The 20161-nt window shown below is 49.6% G+C and overlaps 1 protein-coding gene across 8 annotated transcripts in view; it reads left to right on the top strand.

Moving 5' to 3' along the window:
* Window positions 1–20161, top strand: part of ARHGAP26 (Rho GTPase activating protein 26) — a 150209-nt gene that overhangs the window by 126049 nt on the left and 3999 nt on the right. For 5 of the 8 annotated variants that reach the window (XM_087753848.1, XM_087753843.1, XM_087753842.1 and 2 more), the window contains 2 exons: window positions 14668–14778; window positions 17560–17651. In XM_087753848.1, the coding sequence (XP_087609974.1) occupies window positions 14668–14778; window positions 17560–17651 (203 nt within the window). Of the gene's footprint in view, window positions 1–9901; window positions 12521–14667; window positions 14779–17559; window positions 17652–20161 lie in introns of those variants that run through there. The other 3 variants (XM_087753845.1, XM_087753847.1, XM_087753849.1) reach the window with 2 other exon arrangements.

Raw genomic sequence — 20161 nt, 5'->3', positions numbered from 1 at the left:
CCCGCTCTCCCCCCCATGCCAATATTCAGCCCCACTTTTAATGTGGAAAAAGACTGGGAAAATGTACTCGGGTTTTGTATTGATGTGCGTCGCTATAAAAATGGGATAATCTGTGCTTAGAGGGGTCCTCTTCCTCCTGGGTGGGAGAGCTGGTGCCCAGGAGGGTGGCGCAGGGCACGGCAGCCAGCAGGGTCGGGGCCACCAGCCTGCTTGGGAAGTTCCTACATTGCAGTGAACTCTTAATGCCATCCGAGCAGTGCTTGCCGTGGTAGAGGTTTTTTTACTTTAGCTTCATTTTCTGGTTCTCTCTGTTCATACAAAATTGCAAAGAAAACCTTGTGGTAGGTGCAGGGTGCCTGGACTCTTACATGGCAATAGAAATTGCCTGGTGCACTTCGGGTAGGTAAAGTGGGACTGCAAGGAAATAAGAACTTGATTAATTGTGAGGCTTTGGGCAAAACAAAGCTGTTTCTTCTTCCTTCCACCGCATTGTGGCCGGCTGGCCGGGAGCCACTGCGGTTCCAGCGAAAGCCAAGAGCTGGGAAAGGCGTTGTCAGAGCCAGCAGCTTGGGGCCGAGCTCCCCCCAGGACCCTCCTCCGCCACCGCGGGTCCTCTGCTGCCCTTCGTCGGGGGATTAAAGCCCTGAGCACCCGGTCTGTGCCTGGCACCATTAGGTGACACACAGCGAACCACAGCTGGTAACTCCTCGGGCTGGAGAGAAGCGTCTCCCACCAGCCCTGCTCTGTGCAGCCATGCAAAGCCTGGCCCAGACCCCGAAACGCTGGGCTTTTGCCTAATCTGGGCTTTAATTGCGAAGGCCAGCCTTGAGGGGCGGATCTTCTGACTGCCAAACAAAAAAATGGCATTTTTTTTAGGGATTAGGTAAAATCTTGTAATCATAGCTCCTCCGGAAAAGCCTTATCTAAATTTCTTTTTAAGATAAGCAGACCTGTTCCTGGCTGTGGTTGTATGCTGGGATTGGGGGTTTTACACTTGACATTTGTGGTCCCAGTGGGGTGGGATGGCCTGAAGCTGGTGTGAGAGGTGCCCTGGGCGGTCCCCAGCCCCGGGTCACCAACCCCAGGTCCCCAGGGAAATCGCTGCTCAAAGCATTGCCTTCCAAGCAGTGTCATGATACACGATTATTTTGTCTTCCTCTCCCTTGATACCTCGTTGTGTGGCTGGTTGGGGTTTGCATCTTTTCCATCTCCTAACAGAGCTGCGAGGTGCTGCTGCATTGCTCGTGGAAATGGGGAAGAGCCCTGGGACACCCCTATTTAACAGATCTGCACATAATTTTGTCTGGAAGGGCAGAGGGTTCTCGGTCATGAAACTGCCCTCAGCAGCAGAAAGTCAACCTGTGGCATTTGACGCAGATTGGGGTGACGTTACCCCAAATGTAATTATTTCTTCTCCTATTTGGAGTCACAGGTAATATTAAAAGGTTACAAGAGCAAGACTGGGGACAGCACAGCAAAAATGAGGTGTCAGGTTCCGTGCCAGGAAGAAAAATGAGTTTGCCGCAGAGGCTCACCATCAGCGTGGTTTGAAGGGCGCTTGGTGGCACTGCAGGGTGGGCTGGGACCTGGGGAGAGGGGAAAATGCCAAGTTTCTGCAACAAAAAGGCAGATACTCCAGCCGGCAAAGCGAGCTTCCTACTCTGGTTATCTGCCAGAGGGGCCAGGGGCATTTCTCTGCGCTGGGCCAGGCAGGGGGATTCAGGCAGACGTCTCCGGGGGTGCGTTGCATTTTGTATTTTAGACGTGGGGTTGGCTTTGTGCTCGAGAGGAGTAGAGATTATTTCCAGTTTCAAACAGAAACCGCCTATCTCCTAGTTTTCTTATTTGAGAAAAGATCCTAAAATTCCCAGTCTGTTGCTTGGCTTATTCCAGATGACATAATATTCAAAGTATCTTATGACTTATTTATTTTTTTTGGTGCAGACTGTTTTAAGGGTGTCTGTATGTTTGTTTTTTTTAAAGCAGTTTTAACTTGGGAGTCCTAGATTGTGCCTGCAGTTAGAAAACTCCATAAACTTTTGTGATTCAAGGGTTTGACAAACATCCTTAAACCTGTTTCATGAAAAACACAAGCAGCGTACTCAGTAGACTCCACAGAAAATATACCTGAGGCTTAGTTGCTGATGGCAATACATTTTAAAGCTTGCATATATATACATGTATATGTATATATTTCATAATTCTTTCCTATGTTGTGTTTAAATAATCCTGGTTTTATCTTCTAAGCATCTGTATGCTTCCATGAGGTATTTTAAGATACGTGAAAAAGAACGATGCTTGTAGGCCACAAGAGCAGTGACCGTGTTTTGGGAGGGCAGAGGGAAATTCCAAACTTCCATTTGAGGCGAGATATTTAGGGCTGTTCGGCCAAGAGGAAAAGTCCAGTGCTGAAGGGGCGCCAGCTCCCCCAGCACCTCGGCTCGGCGGGCTCCTTGCTTCGGGCTCACAGAAGGAAAAGATTGAAGACAGATCGTTTATCTGTTTTTCTGCTGTGTGGGCTTTTCATATCCCCTAGAGTTTGGCATAACAACTTTTCAAAGCTTTAGCTCTTTCACTTTTTAGTTGGCTCTTGGTCTAGAAACTTTCCACAAATTGAACTTGAAAATTAAGCCAAATATTCTCATAAAATAAGTCTCCAGTTCTGTGGCTAACCCCATGTGAACTAGTAGTCATACGTCAAAATGTTTTCTACAGGCTCATCCATTAAAACAAAGGTAATTTGTCAGGCTACGAGCTCTTTTAGTAACGGGATCAGGCGCCTATCTTCCCTTTCTCAGCAGGAATGAGTTACGTGGTTGCTTTCAATCTGCTGCTTTGGAGTTACCGTGGGTGTGCTCCTCTGGGCACTATCGCCCGCATGGGGTGCGTGGGCGCTCGCAGCCGGACAGACAGGCGGACAGCCTCTTCAGAGGCTCTGTGTTCCAGGCCGTCCCCCAGCTCCTCCAGCCTGACTCTTGCTGTCCGCAGCTTTTCCCAGTGCTGCCTCTCAGGAGACTTTTCAGAAGTTTCTGCCTTTGAACAACACCGCTCTGTTTGTGTGATTTGCTCTGGGAACATCTAAGGGTGCTTCTCGCAAACAGAATTAAATTACATCTCCCTCCAAGAGATCTAAAAAAGCTCCTTAAACTTCAGCGGCACCTACACTTAAAAGACAGCGTTCTTGAAAGCCCGGGAAAGAAAATACAGACATTGCACTTTCATTGCTTTCTTAATTCATATAATTAGTGTGGAGATAGCTGCATAGCAGTATTTTCTTCAAAGAAACTGCCTCAGACAAATATTGGCTAATGGAAATTTTACTTTCAAATAAAGCAGTATTTGAAAATACATTACGGCCATTGTGGGGAAATGGATGCAGGAATCAAAGATGCTACAACAAAGCCTTCCCTGGGGCAGCTAACAGAACAGTCTGTATTTTGTTAGGAGCTGATGTGCAGATCTCAGACTCATCTTCTTGCTGGCCAGTCCTTTCTTTTTCGCTCTTCCCTTTGCTGCCTGCCATCTCCCTTCTCCCCTTTGATTTCGGCTGAGCTGCGGGTCCTGGTGTGTGTTTTGCTCCATGGCTGCCACGCAGTGCTCGCCCCAGCCCGCTCAGCCCCCGCATCCCGTCTCTGCTTCAAGCATCTCTGCTCAGTCTGCATCTGAGTTTCTTTTGGGCAGAATCTCTCAAGTGTGAGCCTAGCCAAAATTTTTATTGAGACTGCTGAAAGCAAAATGATAGTAAATTAGGACTTTCTGCCACCTATAAATGTCACCACGGACAGAGTATTTTAAAGAAATGGCCTAACGCATTCTTTAGTTCCTCTTTCTGCAGGCAGATTTAATTCAAAATCAAGGATGTAGCCTAGACTCTTCCATGTAAAAGTCTTTTAACGAATGTGGGAGTGTTTTCTGAAGGTAGTGCTGGTTTCCAGCTGTACCACACAGGCACTGAAAATGTTGAAAATGTACCAAACCTCCCCAGTCGCCCAGCAGCTACAACTGCCAGGGCTATGAATGAGCTGGGGCGGGCGGAGGAGCGGTGCGTGAGCGGGGTTCAGATGGGGACCACCTCCGGGGGGTGGCTGTCCCGGGGCTGGCCACCCCCCTCTCCTGCGCGATCCAATTTCCCAGCAAAAAGCTGACAATTTCCCCCGAAAGGGGCAGGAGGAAAACAGGGCTGCTGGCTCACAAAGACATCCTGTCTCCTCTGAAAGAAGATCCTTGTGCCTAATTAACTTCATAAATTAGCTGGAGCTGTAACGCCACCACTTTAACCTAAAATGGAGGTAACCCAATCTCCCTGGTCCTTTCTGCCACCGTAAGGGATCCTGCCCGCCGATTAATTTGCCCTGGTCCGCTTTCCGTCCAGCTGCATGTTGGCTGTGCCCAAGCCGCTGTGCAGACACTGTTGACAAGGCTGTGCTAAGCTGGGAAATTATCAGTAGCATAAGAACCGCTGCCAATTATTCGCCTGCCCCCGCGCACTGGCGTCGCTCCCCTTCGCCCGGCTCAGCCCTGCGGCTGCCGGCACCTTGCCGCGGTGGCAGCTGGCACCGGCAAGGCCGGGCGGGTTTGAAGCGGTCCGCAGGCTTCCTGCAGTGAAGGTGTCCTGGCTGGGTTTACCGGACAGTGGGAAAGGAAATCACGGGAGGAAGGAGCAGTATTTCATCTTTTGTTGTTGTCTGCACCGGCACTTGGAAAAACATGAACGCAAGCAGCTGTGTCCCCTGCGGAGGAGAGGAAAATCCCCTCTGGCTTCTCCCCACGCCAGGCTAAAGCGGTGGGAGTGGAGGGAGAGGGAGGGAGCCGCAGGCATGGAAACAGAGCTGCCTGCTTTAAACAAATGCCCAAGCCTTGCTCATGGAGACCCTGCCAGGGAACTCCGAGGAGCAGAGAGAATTTATCCCCTCTTTAAGCACAGCCAGGATGCCTGTCCATCTGCAGGCTGCCATGTGGCATCGTGGTGGTGGTGGATGCAGGAGAGCTTCAGCAGCTGTCCCTGCACGCTCTTCAATAGCATCAGCCTTCAGGTAGCAGCATGGATCTTCGCCTGGCCTCACTGATTGCTCTGCTGTAATTTGGAGGAGTGGAGGACTAATTTGGCTTAGTCAGGAAGGGTTTGTGCAGGCACCTTCACGTGAGCCTGAAGGCAAAGAGGTCTCTATATGACAAAGCCAAGGCTGAGCCTGAGCTGTTCGTTGGGGACTACAGGGGAGCTGGGGCTCTTCCAGCCCATGCTGGTTTGCCCCCCAACCACTGCTTCTTCACATAATGATACCAACTAATCATCTGTCCAATAGATCTGTAGCTTTTAAGTACGGCAGCCCCGGATGGGACTTAAAATTATGTGCCTTTCTGTGGCTTTAGTTACGTTTTACATGATAAAAAGTGTCTTTCAGGTCTCTTACAAGAGCCAGACTCTTCCACGTATAATGGTGTAATACTAATGTGGTATCAGTGCCTGCAACCTCCGTCCTTGGAGGTTTCAAAGCCCTGGTGGATTGACCTGCTCCAGTCTCACCGCCAGCCCTGCTTGGGCAGGAGGTTGGGTCAGAGACCGAACACCCTGGGGACTCTGGGCACAGCAGTGGGTGCAGCCCGCAGGGAGACTTGGGAGAGCACGTAAATGTTACAAAAAGAAGTGAAAAAATAACCAACCAAAAAAAGTGAATTGAATGTGTTAATCTTCACTGTATTTGATTAATGGGAAGGGATAACAGGTTACATTTGCACCTTGATTGCAGGCAGAGCAATTGAGGTTGGGCCAATGAACTGGGAGGGTTGTCGTGCTCACACCTCCCAGCTGGGCTGCACTGGGAGGGGATGTGCAACTGGAGGAGGAGGATTTTGCTGATAAGAGCTGATGAGGCAAAAATGTTATTACAAAGTTTGGGTTTTTCAAGTGAAAAAAAGATGGAAAAAGAAAGAACAGAACAAAAACAGAACTTCTTTTGATAAATATGATCAAATTGGATCATTTCAGTATTGTAGTCTGGGTTTTGCAGTGAAATGTTCAGATCAGCTCTCTATAACTGATGTTTGCAGAATATTTGCAAAACAAAGCAGCACAAGAACAAATATACAAAAGGAAATCAGGCAAATCAAGTAAATGCAGAAAATTATTATGCAGTGACTTTACTCACCCATTATTCTCAAATCACTTTTACAGGCCAAAATAATCCTCATTGTTTTTCCCAATGTGTATGACTTACGTGGGCAGGTGTTAGTTCTTTACACTGCGTGAAGAATATTTGCATGATACAAAAATAAGAGTTTTAGCTTGTGGCGCTGATGAAGGCTTAAATAAACGCCCTTTGTTTTTTGTTAGGATTTGAGTCTGGAAATGGCCTTCTATCAAATTATGCGAGGAAGATTACTTAGCCAGGAATGAATTTTTTACGGTGTGGAGTAGCTTTTCTGACCATTTCCAGAAATTACTTAAGAAGTAAAAGAAACTTTTCTTCCTTCAGCGAGCTGACAATAACAGCTTTTGGGGGTGGGTTGCTGCTGCCCGCCCCGCAACGACTGACCTCCTTGTCTGTTTGCAGAGTGTTACTTTTTGGGGGGCTCACGTTAGAGTCAGAGAGCACGTGGGGCAAAATAGTCAGCTCCAAGCATCTCCCTCCCTAGCTGCCCTTGCCGCACTGCAGGCAATCCGGTCACCCCCTTGTTGGCTCCCGGCAGCAGAACGTCCTGCCAGCAAAAGGGAATTTTGGTTTTGGGAAATAAAGACCGATTCCCCTTGCCCTGAGCCCAAAGCCACGCTGCTGCAGGCTGTCGGGGCTGGGGTGATGGGGCGGCGCGGGGCTGGTGCTGTGGTGCAGGTCCTCCAGGAGCCTCGGGTGGAGGGTTGGGGGACTCCTCCTCTGGGTTCAGGGTGACGGTGGCTGGCAGCAAGGACGGCCTCCTTACGTATCGGTGAGCTTTCCTGCAGCTCCGACTTCCCGTAACGAGGCCACCCTCAACTCTGTACGTCAGGTTTGAGCTGCTTATGGTTGGCAAACGATGCTCAGCAGCAAAGCAGGGCTGCCCTATGCACAGGATGTGTTTACCTCAAATATTTGATCCTACCAAACACCCCCCAGCTGATCTGGAGGCTGTGATCCCACGGGGACTTTAATTGCCTTCATTTTCCAAGAATCCCATACGGTTGCTGGGGTGGCAGATGGGAGAGTTTTCTTTTCTGGGGGACGTAAGATGGCAGTGGATTGAATGCCAGAGAAAAATGAGAGATTTCTGGAGGACTGTTGAGTTCTCCTTAATTGTGAATACAATTTGTTGGTGACTAATACATCCAGACTTGCAGAATTACCTCATGTATTAGAAGCAGTGGCGCGATGGAAAAGATGTGACTAAGATGCTGGCTCCTGATTTACCAACACTTCCCTCCTAAACTGCCTTTTGGCTTCCTACTGGCACATTACAACTTTGCTATTAATAATTTAGAGCTTTAATATGGTTTGAAAGTACTTGGTTCAACATAAAATCTGCCAGCTTGATTTTTAGTCTGCTGAGAGCCTTTTGAGCAGAGAGGAAGCAGGGAGGGGGTTATTAATGGAGCAGAAAATACAGCTGCCAAGCAAATGGTGGAGCGCAGCAGAACATGTCGTGTCCAGGCAAGGTGCCATGAAGGAACCAGAGGCACCTGGTTCGTGGACCCGTGGTTGCCCCCATTCCACTGCCCTGCCCCGTCTCTTCCTGCCTGTCCCACTTCCAGTGCTGGTACGATGTTTCTTGTAAGAGCGGTGACTGATGGGTTGGTAACTTGCTAGTGATACTGCAGATTCTCTGTTATAAATGAGTTGTGCAACTGCTAATGAAATGCTGTTCCATATTAAGATGGCACGATGCTCCCATCGCCTGGATCCCACCCGATGGGGAAGACACACACACGGCAGTCCAGCGAGCTTCCTTTCTGCAGTGCCTCCAACGCTTACTCATGCTGAAAACGCATCCATTTCTGATTCTTTGCTTATTCACTCAGCCTTTCTCCCACATTAACATCAGTCTCTAAGCTTCGTGCCAGAAGGCTATACCAAACCAGCAATGTCATTGCATCCCTTTGAAACATCAAGCATCATCCGTCTGTATTTGGAAATGGAAATGTCTATTAAGTGGCACAGCAAAAACTCCAGCTCTCCTTCCCAAAGTCAGAACTCAAGTGGAAAAGCTTTTAGATGCTTTATGAAATTACTGAAGCAGGGAAATATTTCTACGTATGGGAAATAAGCCAAGCAGCACAGTGACAGGACAAACCAATGTGCTGGGTATCTTCAAGATTACAAAGAGGGACATGTCCATATTATCCAAAAGAAGATTCTGTAATCTGTGCTCAAGGAGACAGAGGAACTAGTAAACGGAGATGGGGGGAAAGTCCACGCTGAAGAAGTTGAACTTTTTTGGACCTGTTTGGTCAAATGATGTTGACCACAATGTATTTTGGCTGCTTATTTCCCTAAGTGTGTTACTATTTTCCACCTGAATGATTATGCAGCAAGATAACTCCTGAGAGTAAAATACCGGAGAGGGTTTTAGCATCATTTTTCTTGCATTTAAAGTACCAAACAGAAGAAGAATCCTGCCAATCTGAAGCCCTGTGAGCTAATGGTCATGTAGAGGATTGTGTGTGGTACCATCACTAACCTGCAGTGCAGCTAGAGCCTGGGGAATTGCTTGCTAGAGCCCATCCAGATCTGCGCTCTGAGCTTTGCTAGGATGTGCAGCATGGCATGAACTTCATAAGCTTCTCAACCAAAGGCTGCCTCCCATTTCATTTAGCCAACAGAGCTATGTCCAATGGTGAGCTGCAATCTTGGCCTTGTTTTAGCAGAGTTTAAGTGCCCTGGCATTAAATGATACTCTAATAGTGGTTTTTTTTTTTCTGGTTAGCTTTGAGAAGAATCTTATGTTCTGCAGCTTTGTTTCACAGGAATGGAACAGGAGTTAAAGGGTTGGGTACTTCTTGATGTATTTTAATGCAGTCAGGTATTGATAATGTCAGAATGGGAATATTATTTATTCTTGAGGTGATTTCATGAAAGGGCTTTAATTCATCAGTAGACCATGCCCATTCATAGCTGTTAGATGTTCTGTGTCAGAAATAGCCCTGAGTTCCACAAAAATAAACAACAAGTTGTAAACATTTTTGAAGTGGAACTGATGTCCTCTCAGCCAGAAGAACAAAGCAGCAGAAGTTGTCTGGAAACCCTGCTGAGAATAACTGTTCAGACCTGCAAATGCCTTTAGGACTTGAGCTGTGTAAAGAAAGTGCCAGAGGCAGTCTGGGTAGGCAGATTGCAGAGAAAGAAGAATTGAAAAGAGAGAGGTTATGAGAAGGGATTAGAAAAGAGATTTTTTAGCTACAGCAACTGGAAAGGAGACTGGAGTCTGGAAACAAGAGTTGCTGCTTTTTTCGCATGTTCAGACAGCAAACGAAACTCAGAACGGGAAAGGCGGTGTGTACAGCAGGCACGGGAAGCAGGGAGGAGCATTGAGCTTCTAAATACATTTCTAAGTACCCTTGTTTGCTGGAAGACTGGGATTGGCAAAGGGGCAGACAGGCGTTGAATGCGCAGGTGCCCCCACAGCTGGTGTGGCCGACGGCTGCGACACGATGTCCTCCTGCACCCTGCTCTTCCCAGGGCAGTTTTACCTCCTCGCTGGTTGCAGGTCACGGCCGCTGCTTTTAAGGGGCGCAGACGGACCGGCAGGAAGGGCGAAAGCCTCAGGACATGTTGGGCTACAGACTTGTGGAGTTCCCTCTCCTGCTTCTGTTGGGGAAAAGTCCATACCCGCCTCGGAAGACTCTAATTTTATCCGCTTCTTTGTTTCTTGCTTCTGGTATTTTTGGTTCTTAGCATTTTTTTCTCTGTTTTGTTTCCCACTATGCACCCAACAGGAAGAGCCCCTCGCAAAGCCCTCCAGAGTAAGAAGAAGGAAAAAAAAGGTCCAGATGACATTTGCTTTCTGCAGGCAGAACTGAACACAGGCAGCAGCCAACATTTCCCCAAAGCCTCTCACCACCTCTTCTCTTTCCATGAGAAACAGAAAGGAAATTGGATCCTACAAGAAAACCATTTTCCAAAATGCCAAAGACCTCAGAATAGCCTGTTCGCTTGCATGCACTGACTTCTCCAGCAAGACAGGACTCAGGTCTTGCAATCGCATAAGCTCAGAAAGGCGATACTCACGCAGTATCTTGAAAATAAATACCTGTATTTCACGGAAGGGAGATGAACCCTTCGTGCGCATCGTAGCCCCGCGGTCTATAGGTGCTGGGAAGGCCTGCTCAGGCGGGGTCCTGAAACGTCCGTTTGTTCTTCTTGAGGAAATGTGCAGGAAAGACTTGCAGAGCAGGACCATGAGGCTGTGCAGGGGTAGCTCGGTCATCGTAGGACCACGTTCATCTCTTCTGTGAGCCACCTGATTGAAACAGGATGGTCTTCATACTTAAAAATCCACATGCTGTCATTAGTTAATAATTCTCTCAGTTGTTATGGTGGGCACGGAAAGTGTTTTCTTTGCCACCAAGGATCCAAAGACACTAAAATCCTGCTCCACGTTATTGATAGCTTCTTAGATAAAGGCCAGCCCAAGTGCCAGTTCTTGCTGTAAGGCTTTTTTACTGCATCATCGCAGAAATAGCTCTCTTTGAGAATCTTATTGATTGCAATACGCACTGTAATTAGTGTAGCAGACTGCACAGTTGGTGGAGCGACGACAGAGCCGACTTTACAAGTAGCGAGAGCTGCATTCTTTTAAAATGATTTAATCTCAAAAAGTGCGTTGGGAATTTCTAGTCCCGGAGCCCTGTGCGGTTGGATATTCCTTCCGTCGTGCAGTGAGGAGGACGGGGGTCGGTAGTGGAGGCGGTGGCCATCCCACGATGCAGGCACACCATCACTGGCAGACCCAGCGAGACGTCCTCTTGCACCCGCAGCCCGCTGCCCGCAGAGGAGGTGGGAGCTACGGTCGGAGGGCTGGTGGGTGTTGGTAGCTGCTCTCAGGGGCACAAGCCCAGCCACATTTTGGTCACCAGCTCATCGCCCCCTCCAAGGCCCACCTTGACCATGGGCCAAGCTCCTCTTTGAGAAGGGCAGTGCTGTGCCATTCATTTGCACTCTCCTACCCTGGCATGGGGTCTTTGCGGTCTGTTAGAGACTGCTGCCCACTGGGTTTGTAATCAGCAAGAAGACAGACTGATGGCTAGAGGTGTCTAAGGTGTCCTAGGACTCATCCTGCCCTGCAGACCAGTGGAGAGGAACCTCGCTGGAGCTGGGGGCTGGAGGCTGGGAGGTCTGCTTCCCAAGGTAACGCTCCTTGCCTATAGAAAATCCATGCACGGAGCAAGTGACGCACATTTGATGAAAAGCTTTTTGAGATCACCAGGATGGCGGAGTCTACGTGAATGGTGAGAGGCCATGGTAACACGAAAGGCACACCTAGCAGGTCATCTTCCTTCCAGGTGATAAACCCATGCACTCATATTCCATTTGCCATGCAGACTTGTACCATCTTGGAGGCTCGCTATAGTAGCTTAACTGTATAGAGCACGAGAACATTGCATACAGGTATTACAACCAACGGGCTCTGGCTTCCAAAATACTGGTTCTTCTTGCAGTACTAACAGTGAAGGAAATGTTCTAGTTCCTGCTGCCCAGAGGAGAGCACTCTTCATGTCTTCAAATGCACTTAACATGCTCTCTCCATTAGAGGGCAGAAGCATGCTTATGCACAGATAAAATAAAACAAAATTACCTGCCATTATGTGCTATATAGCTTGCTGCGTTAAGGGAAGGCAGGACATCATCACAAATGGCCAGAAAACTACATCTGCTAGAAAGAAAAAGAAGATGGAAGAACTGGTGCTTGAAGGGTTAATTTCTGCAATTTGGGCTAACTTGGTGGTCTTTGTAGCACCTCCTTCTGTTTCAAGTTGGAAATTACGAGGGGAAATCCTTAGTTTCTGTTGAATTCAGTGACAGCTTCTGTGAGGAGTAAAGAAGCCAAGAGTTTGGCCTTAAGCAGATACGGACCTCAGAGTAGTTCAGGCCAACAATTTAACCTTCTTTAGTGTCCTCTAGGTGCCATTGCGGTGGTGGTATTTATGACATGGACACTTTCCCCCTAGAAATTGGACCAAATCCACAGACCTATCCTTTCAATTTTGAGTTGTCACCATCAGAGAATGCCAGGGAGCACCATCTGCCAGCTTCGCTCATGGGCACGTGGAAGGGCACGCAGGAACCGCCGGCAAGAGTCACCGGCCTCTTGGCAAGTGCTGGCGCTGGTGGAGGGCCCAGATACCCAGAGATGAGCCTGGTGCAGGCGAGGAAGGCTTCAGGGTGATGGTCACACAGATGCATGAACTGGAGGAAAGCTGGTGTGCCAAGAGTGACATTTTAGTTTTAAGGTTCTAAATTGTAACTCAAACTGAGCAGAAGAAAATTACAAGAAACCACAAAATTCAAGATTAATCATAAAGATTTCCTGGAGACCCTCTTGGATGTAGGGGGAGGTTGGTTCTTTTTCTTTTAAATAATAGAGGTTGAGGTTGTACATTCAGTTTGAAATGGAAGAAGAATGTTTGTTATATTCTTTTCATTGTTAATATATGAAACATTTCATTCTGGGCTTAAGGGGCAGGAGCCAGGGGCTGAAACAATGAAGTTCTGCTGTTGTGATCTAATAGGTATTGAAGGATCATGGGTTAACCCATTACCCTTTTTACAGAGACTTCATCTTTTTATTAAAGGCTTAAGAGGCGGCGTAGGCTCCCCTGGCCGCTGCCCCAACACGGGCCTGCCCGTGCTTCGTGCCAGTGTGTGTGTGCTGGTGCTGCCACGTTCCTGTTTGCTTTGGAGGGGAGGGGGTTGCTTTCATCCTTTTTGGAGGTTGGGTTTTCTTTTTTCCAAGTTGGCTACTGGTCCAAGCCATGCTCCTCAGGAGGCTTCTCCTCGAGCGTGGAGAAGGCACATCACTGCGCACCGCACAGTGACAAGAGGAAATCTGAGTTAAACATATCCAGAAAACGTTTTTATAATCCCAGACAGGTATTTGAAATGAATTATATTTACAGAATGGAACTGAGAGGGAGACAGTGCCCCTCTCTGCCTGTGGAGCACCTTTCCCTCCACCTCGGGACTTACCCTGCTGCTGTCAGAAAGCAGCTCAGCAACTTCATCCCATTCCCCTCAGAGAAGTGCCAGTTCCCCAAGATGAGGGAGAAGAGGTGAAGCAATGGCCTCTGGCATGCTGTTAGTCCTGGTGCAGCCCTTTCCCTCCCTCCAATGTCCGTTTGGTCTGGTGGGACCCATAAACCACTGTTACTGCATGCTCTGGAGCCCCCCGCGCTCTGTATCCCTTCCCCTCCCTCTCCCTCGGGAGCCCCCAGCTCAGGGATGGGGATGAGGATGGGGACAGGGACAAGGATGGCCTGGGGGTTGTCTGTGAGGTTGCACCCTATCCCCACCTCATCGCAGACCTGTGTGATCAGAGGTACCATCCCTCTCTCAGGAAAAAAGCCATAAATGATGATGCTTTTACAAAACTTCTTGTTTTTACAGAGGCATTTTCAGCATGGAGAGTTTTTTCTGATGTTTTATCAGGAGTTTACAATCTGAATTCAATGGAGAATACAGATGAGTTGATAAGCATAGAAGCAGTATAAGATGAATCAGACTCAGATTGGTATTTTAGTACAATACTTGCTTTTTGGCAAACCTGAGAATGACCTAAATCAAACAGTTTTGAAGGAACTAAACACTTCTCACTTGACTTCTGCATGCATTTACTAGTTCAGTAACTTGATTCAGCTTCAGTTGACAGCAGTAACTTAAAAGTGAGGAATCAAGAGCAGTTTGCATGAGAGGGAGAAAAGAGTTCTTCAACGTAAAATGTGGAAACCAAATCAATGAAATTTTTATAGTGATGATTGTGTAAGCATGGCAGGAGCCCTGGAGCCCTGGTTACCTCGATGTGAGCCATTTGCATGACCTATAAGGCGGCCGGCTCGCGCTGGGGTCCCAGCACAGCCCTCTGATGCTGCTGACCCTTGCAGGGTGATGTGGGCTGGAGATTTTTCTCCTGCTAGTTGTCTTCAGACAGATGATAGCATGGAAATGCCAGCCCTGGCTGGCTCTGTCCTGTAGATAAACAAACTCCTCCGGGCTCCCAGCCTCCGAGACCCGTTTGGTTAGAAATGTAAACAGGTGGTCGTGGCTGGGCACTGTGGATTGGGGCCCAAGCTCTGATACCGCAACAACTGACATACAAAAGGGGGATGGAGGCTGCTCGCAGGCATCATTAACGTCCAGAAATAGCATCGATCATTTCTGGCAGCACTGGGGGGAATAAACCAAGCAGGTAAGTGGCTGGGCTGCCAGCGGTGAGCACTGAGACAGCCCTCCGCATACGGGGTATGGGGCTCGCTGGATGGGATGATGGAGCAGGGGTTAATTGGAAGATCCAGCTCTTGTTGTCCAGAGAAATGCAGATCTGGCCTTGAAACGTTTCCCAAGGTCTTGGCACTTCATTTCGTAGCTATGTCTCATGCTCTGAATATTCCCAAGGCACTTGCTATCGTCGGATGTCGTCTGACTGTCTCTTGGTTGCTGTTTGTTTCTGTGGTTGCACGTTGATAAGGTATCTGGTTATGTCTTGCAGCCCTCAGAATCCAAGCCCAACGTCACCCCTCTCACCGTCCTGGCCCATGTTCTCCGCGCCATCAAGTCCTATGCCCACCTCCTCTACGTCCAGCGACTCATCCCCCATCAGGTCTGTTGCAGAATTTGCTTTGCTTTTTGTTGCTTTTGCTATTTTCTGTTTAATTTACTCGGTTTCCCCCACTTCACTTTCCTTTTCCCTTTGCATCCTGCTCAAACTCCCCCAACACAGCTATCTGCACTCAGCAAGAGAGGAGCTTTCAAGCATCTCCTGCCCCAGGGGACCCTTTGAATCCCTCCTTTGAGCCCCCTGGCAGGCGCCTGCTGCCTGCCGTGCTTGGGCAAGCAGGAGCCAGCGCTCGCAGGTCACACTCATGGTGCTCGGCATCGCTGGTGGTTTCTGTGGTTTTGCCCAGCCATTTCAGCTGTCTGCGGTTCGCTTTACTCCTCTCTGCAACAGGTAAGACGTGTACTGCCTTCCCGGCTGCTGCAAGGAATAACAAGCCTTTGTAAAACGCTGTCATACCTCATTTTCTGGCCAATTCCCTTTTCTTATCTGGAAGCTAAGGAGGGTAAAGGACATGGTGCGACACAGACATTTGCCTGCCCTGTGCCCATGTCTCAGGCACTTGGGCATCGCTGGGTAAATCGGTCCTGAAAGTTACAGACAGACTAAGAGAAGATTTCCATGGGCCCTGGGGTGCGATATGCTGCTGGCTGCGGCGCAGCGGGAGCAGGCGCTGCCTGGGGGTCCTGTGGCTTTTGGCACTGGAGATAGAGTCGTGCTGTGACTGCACCATAGGCAGCGTCTGGGACCTGCGCTGCAGGTGCTGGGGGATGCTCACGCAGGGGAAGCCAGGGCAGCATCGCCTCTGGTCTGTGTGTGTGGTGCCCTCGGACAGGATTTCTCTCCTCCGAGCCCACCCCTGGCACAGGGGAGCAGGAGGCCGCTGTCGTCCCCAGCAGAGTGCGGCTCCCAACCCCTTGGCAGGCACAGGCGCGCGGGGCCGGGGCAGCGATCCCTCCTCTGAGGGAGACGTGTCAAACCTGTTTGTTCATTACAGGCACTGACTGAGCTCTTCCTCCACACCTACAGCCATAGAAATGCTGCCCGTACAACGGCTGCCTGCTTGGCAGGGTTATTTATTTGTTTTGCTCTGCATCTGCAAAGGCTGACAATGGCATAATACCATCTGAGCAGCCTTCCTCCTCTGGGGGAGAGAGGCTCATCATCCCCGAAACCTCACAAGGGCAGATGGGTGAAACTCTGGAGTGTTTTGCTGGCCTTGTGCCATGCTTGGAGGCAGAAACTAATGTCAGGGATTGCTGGGGTCCAGCATTTCAGTCCCTGAAAGCCCCGTAGGGCTCTGAAGGGCACAGTTGCAGCCTGGCGAGCAGCTGGTGGGCAGGCTGGGGCCACAGGGACACTGGGCTGCAGAGGTCATTTTGGCAGAGAAAAACAACAATTTGAATAATTCAAGGTAGTAAGCCCGAAAATACCTTTTGTTTTTCATCTGACAGTCTCCCCAAGCACTGTGTGTGAGCGGTGCCTCCCTGCTGGAGGCAGGGACCCTCTCTGGAGCAGGAGGAGTGTTTGCCCATCCTGGTTTTCTAAGTGTGTGGCGGCTGCTTGTGTCAGGCAGCTGGGATTCAGAGAGGAGAGACCTCTGCTTCAGGCCTCTCTTCACAGCAAAACCAAAACCATTCACAGCCTCCCTGGTTTGTGGTTTCTGTGTGAAGGTGAACCGCTTTTGCCACGAGGTGAAAGTGTGCTGCTTCCCTGGGCTTGCTCGGAGAGAATTCAGAACAAGTTCAAGTCCTCGGAAAGATAAAAGTTGGTGAAACTGCTGAACTGAGAAATGGTGGCACCTTGTTCGTTACCCCAGCAGGTCTTGGGGCCATTTCCATCACTTTGCCATACCATAGCCGAGCAGCCTGCTGCAGCGCTGGATGCAGCTGGCTGGTTGGAGGGCCCAGCGCCTGGGCAGGTTTGCACTGTCACCATCACCACGGCCCGGCAGTGTCCCAGCTTCCCACCAGTCTTCCTCAAGCCCAAACCTGGAAACGATGGGTGGGAGGCTCCGGGCGCAGGGGACAGCTCTGCGTGCCTGTGCTTTGCTGGTGGGGTCCTGAGGTCCTTCATTTTCTCCCTGCGTCTGCTGGCGATTTGCTCCGTTTCTGGCTCTCTCTGCTCTAATTCACTCCCCCGCAGTGTGGGCACACTGACACTTCCCCAGTAAAATCTAATGGTTGTTAAATCTTTTTTATCTTCAGGTACAGTCTCTAAAGAAGTGCAGCAAATTCTTCATGGACCTACTTGTTTTTCTGTTTTGAAATACCCTTCCCCAAGTGCTAATTCTTCCTTGCAAAATTCTCCTCGTAGTTGCAGCTGCGCTCAGAGAGTGATGGGTTTGGCAGCGAGCGGGGCCGGTGGGCAGCGGGTTGCTGCCGGCACCTGCTGCCCGCCATCGCTCCACACCAGCCCTCCAGTCAGTTATGGCCCTTCAGAGACCCACAAAACATTTCCAGCTCCCCACTGCCCTCCTCCCGTCTGGCGCCTGGAGCTCTCCGGGGGCCCCTGGCTCCGGGCTGCCCGCTGCGTGGGCACTGGGCGTGGGCTCTGGTTCTGGCGGTGCCAGCTGGGCTTGGACCGGGATTTGCAGTGCGGTGAAAATTGGGGTCTCATCCCCGAGAGCCTTTAGCCTCCTCTAGTGTCTTCCTCACTCCTCCCCCAAGCAGCATAACCTTGGACCCTTGTAGAAGTGTAGAGGTCCTTGGACCCCTCTTCAACGTGCACCACTTACGTGGACCCCTCTTTGATGCTGTGAGGAGGGCAGTGCTGTTGTATATGAGTAGAGTATTTTTTATAGCAATAAATGCTTTCTTTTTGCAGCTCACCACTGCGGAAAGCCCGAGCTTTGTATGCTTGTAAAGCAGAACACGACTCAGAGCTCTCCTTCACGGCAGGCACCGTGTTTGATAACGGTGAGTCCTTGACTCGGAGGGAGGGCATGGGGCAGTGCCAGGCACCTCGTGGGAACGGGATGAGGTGGGCTCATTTTTCAGCGCGATGTTGGGGCTGCAGTTCCCACCGTGCCGGGAAAGCGGGATCGCGAGAGCTGCGCCCGGTGCTGTAGGAGTTGTGCTTGCTCCGCGCCTGGTGCTGGGCTTCCCTGGAGCTGAGCCCGGAGCAGGGTTTGCTGCAGAGCAAGGACAGAGCACGGTGGGAGGGTGAGGGATACGAACTGGGGGTGTTTGCAACACACCATCAAATTAGCTTCCTTCTAACGACCGTGGCATTGCCTGTCGCTGGCAGCCACCCACCTGGCCTGCCAGGGAAGCGGTGCCGAGAGTGCTGCTCTTAGCCTGGGCGGTAGGTAGGCAGGAGAAATCCCCTTCACTTCAAAATGGACACTTGTTCTATAACAGCATCTCCCATTTCATGTAACGTACATGTGAGATGCTACAGAGCCAGTATTAACAGCAATACAAATAAAGCTACCGAGGACACTGGGCTATTACTTATTTTAGCACCAAGTTTTGCAAATTACTGGTTTTCCTCCTGTGACCCAGGGAATGATTTGGACTTTCAATTCATGGGTTTTCTTTCAGTCCTATGTTTAATGACTGTCCTGTTTCCCCCACGAGAAATCCCATGAAAGAAGAAAGCAGAAATACTTGAAACACAGGCATTAAATCTGAGCTGTATCTTGCCTTACTTTTCATATCCATGCTGAAAACAGCCGATCATCCAGCCCTCTTTAAGATCAGTGTGCAAACTGGCTTTCTGAGATCTTGATTTATTTCATCCTAAGGGAGACATGTAAAATAGGAGGCATGAATAGGTAGGATTCCCCTCCTCTCCCCTGGAGCAGAGTGTGGGAGATCACTCCGGCAGAGATGTCCACTTTGCCACCTCCAGCCTGGGTCAGCGGGTCCCGCTCCACATCCCGCTCATCGCCCTGCCCGTGCCCGTGGTGTCCGAGCCACCAGCCCGGGGGGATGGGTTTTTTGGCCCCGGCAGCAGAAGTGGCCGCACATCCACAGGGCGCGAGGTGAGGGCATGCGTGGGTGACTGCATTCATCTAGATCAGAGCTGTGTTTTGGCGGGCTGGTAAGGAAAGGTGCAGCCTTGCATGGAGGGCATGCAGAGGTCCTCCAGGCTACGCTTGGGAGTACAAAGTGCAGGCTCTGATCCAAATAGAAAATAAAAGGAAGAAGTTTGGCGAGTCACGTGTCACCTTTGTGCCATGCTACGTCAACGGCAGGCAATGGAGCATGGACCGGTGCCCAGCACTGACCCCAGCTGCCTGCACCGTTTGCCTTCCTGGCAGCCCCAATGCTCCAGCTGGTTGCTGAAGTTATTCAAGATCCTGCAGCACACGTCCCAGCTCTTTCCTGCAGCAATATGCGGCACGCTGCCTGTGCCGCAGCAGGCAGCGCTGCCGGCAGAGCGAGGTACCCCTGCGTGCCTGTGCTGTGCGCTGCGCAGGGCTGCCTGCCCACGCCGTGTCCCTCCTATGGGCACAGACCCTTCACCTAAATGTAAGGGAGAAACTGGTGAGTTGTTGACCGACACCAGTGTTTACCATATACAGAGCCATTCCTCAGTGGTCTTCTGCGTAGGAGAGATTAGTTTCCAAGTATCAGCACCAGAAATATTCTATGCAGTTGCCATAATGTTTCATGCAGGAGATGGAAAAGTAACGCATGCTTTTTTACTCTGGATACTGAGAGCTGGAATAGGTGGGCTCTGGTTAGTCAGATTTTTGGAGACGATGTAAATGAACATAGACTTTCTGTTTCCTGCATCAGGGGAAAGAGACTGTGCCCCATGGAATTAAGCAGCTCTGTTTTAGATATAATCCCAATGTAAAAAAAAAAGAGTTTTTACTACTTTCCGAGTAGTTCTTGGCTTTTATATGTTAAGCATTGTCATTTGGGAAACTGCTACCACATGCACTGGTTTTGCCCTGGGATATATATGAGAATATAGCAGAAAGGGGAAGAGAATGAATACATGTGAATTAAAGAAAATACTTTTCCTAAGCAACTCCATAGATATCTTATAAATAAACATGGTCTCCCCTTTGAGAGCCCGTGGGAATTAGAGCAGCTAGGAGGGGAACAAGTTTGAATTAAATACATTGTGTTTGCTAGATAAAAATCAATGGATTATTCAAGGAAAAAAATACACAGCATGTTCTAATCGCTTAGCAGCGTAGCCGAAGCTCACATTAGCTGGGGGAAGTGAGTTAGAAGCAGCACTGCTTGGTAGAATATTATTATGATGAAGGGGTTTTATAAAACCCAGCGAAAGCAAATGGATCTTGGAAATACTTAGAGACAGGTTCTTGTTTGATTTTAAGGTTCACTGAGGTTGCATATGGCAGAGCAGCATCTCGGTCTGACTGGGAAATTGGGGTGCTGTTACCCACACCGAGCGGCACCCGCATAATAAATGACCCCATGTTTTGAGAGGGCCATTTAAACTC

Source organism: Nipponia nippon, unplaced genomic scaffold (genome assembly GCF_047370975.1).
Source record: "Nipponia nippon isolate SJK-2023a ecotype South Korea unplaced genomic scaffold, ASM4737097v1 scaffold_17, whole genome shotgun sequence".
Lineage (NCBI taxonomy): Eukaryota > Metazoa > Chordata > Aves > Pelecaniformes > Threskiornithidae > Nipponia > Nipponia nippon.
Note: the sequence above shows the minus strand (reverse complement) of the source record. Positions and strands in the feature narration are given on the sequence as shown.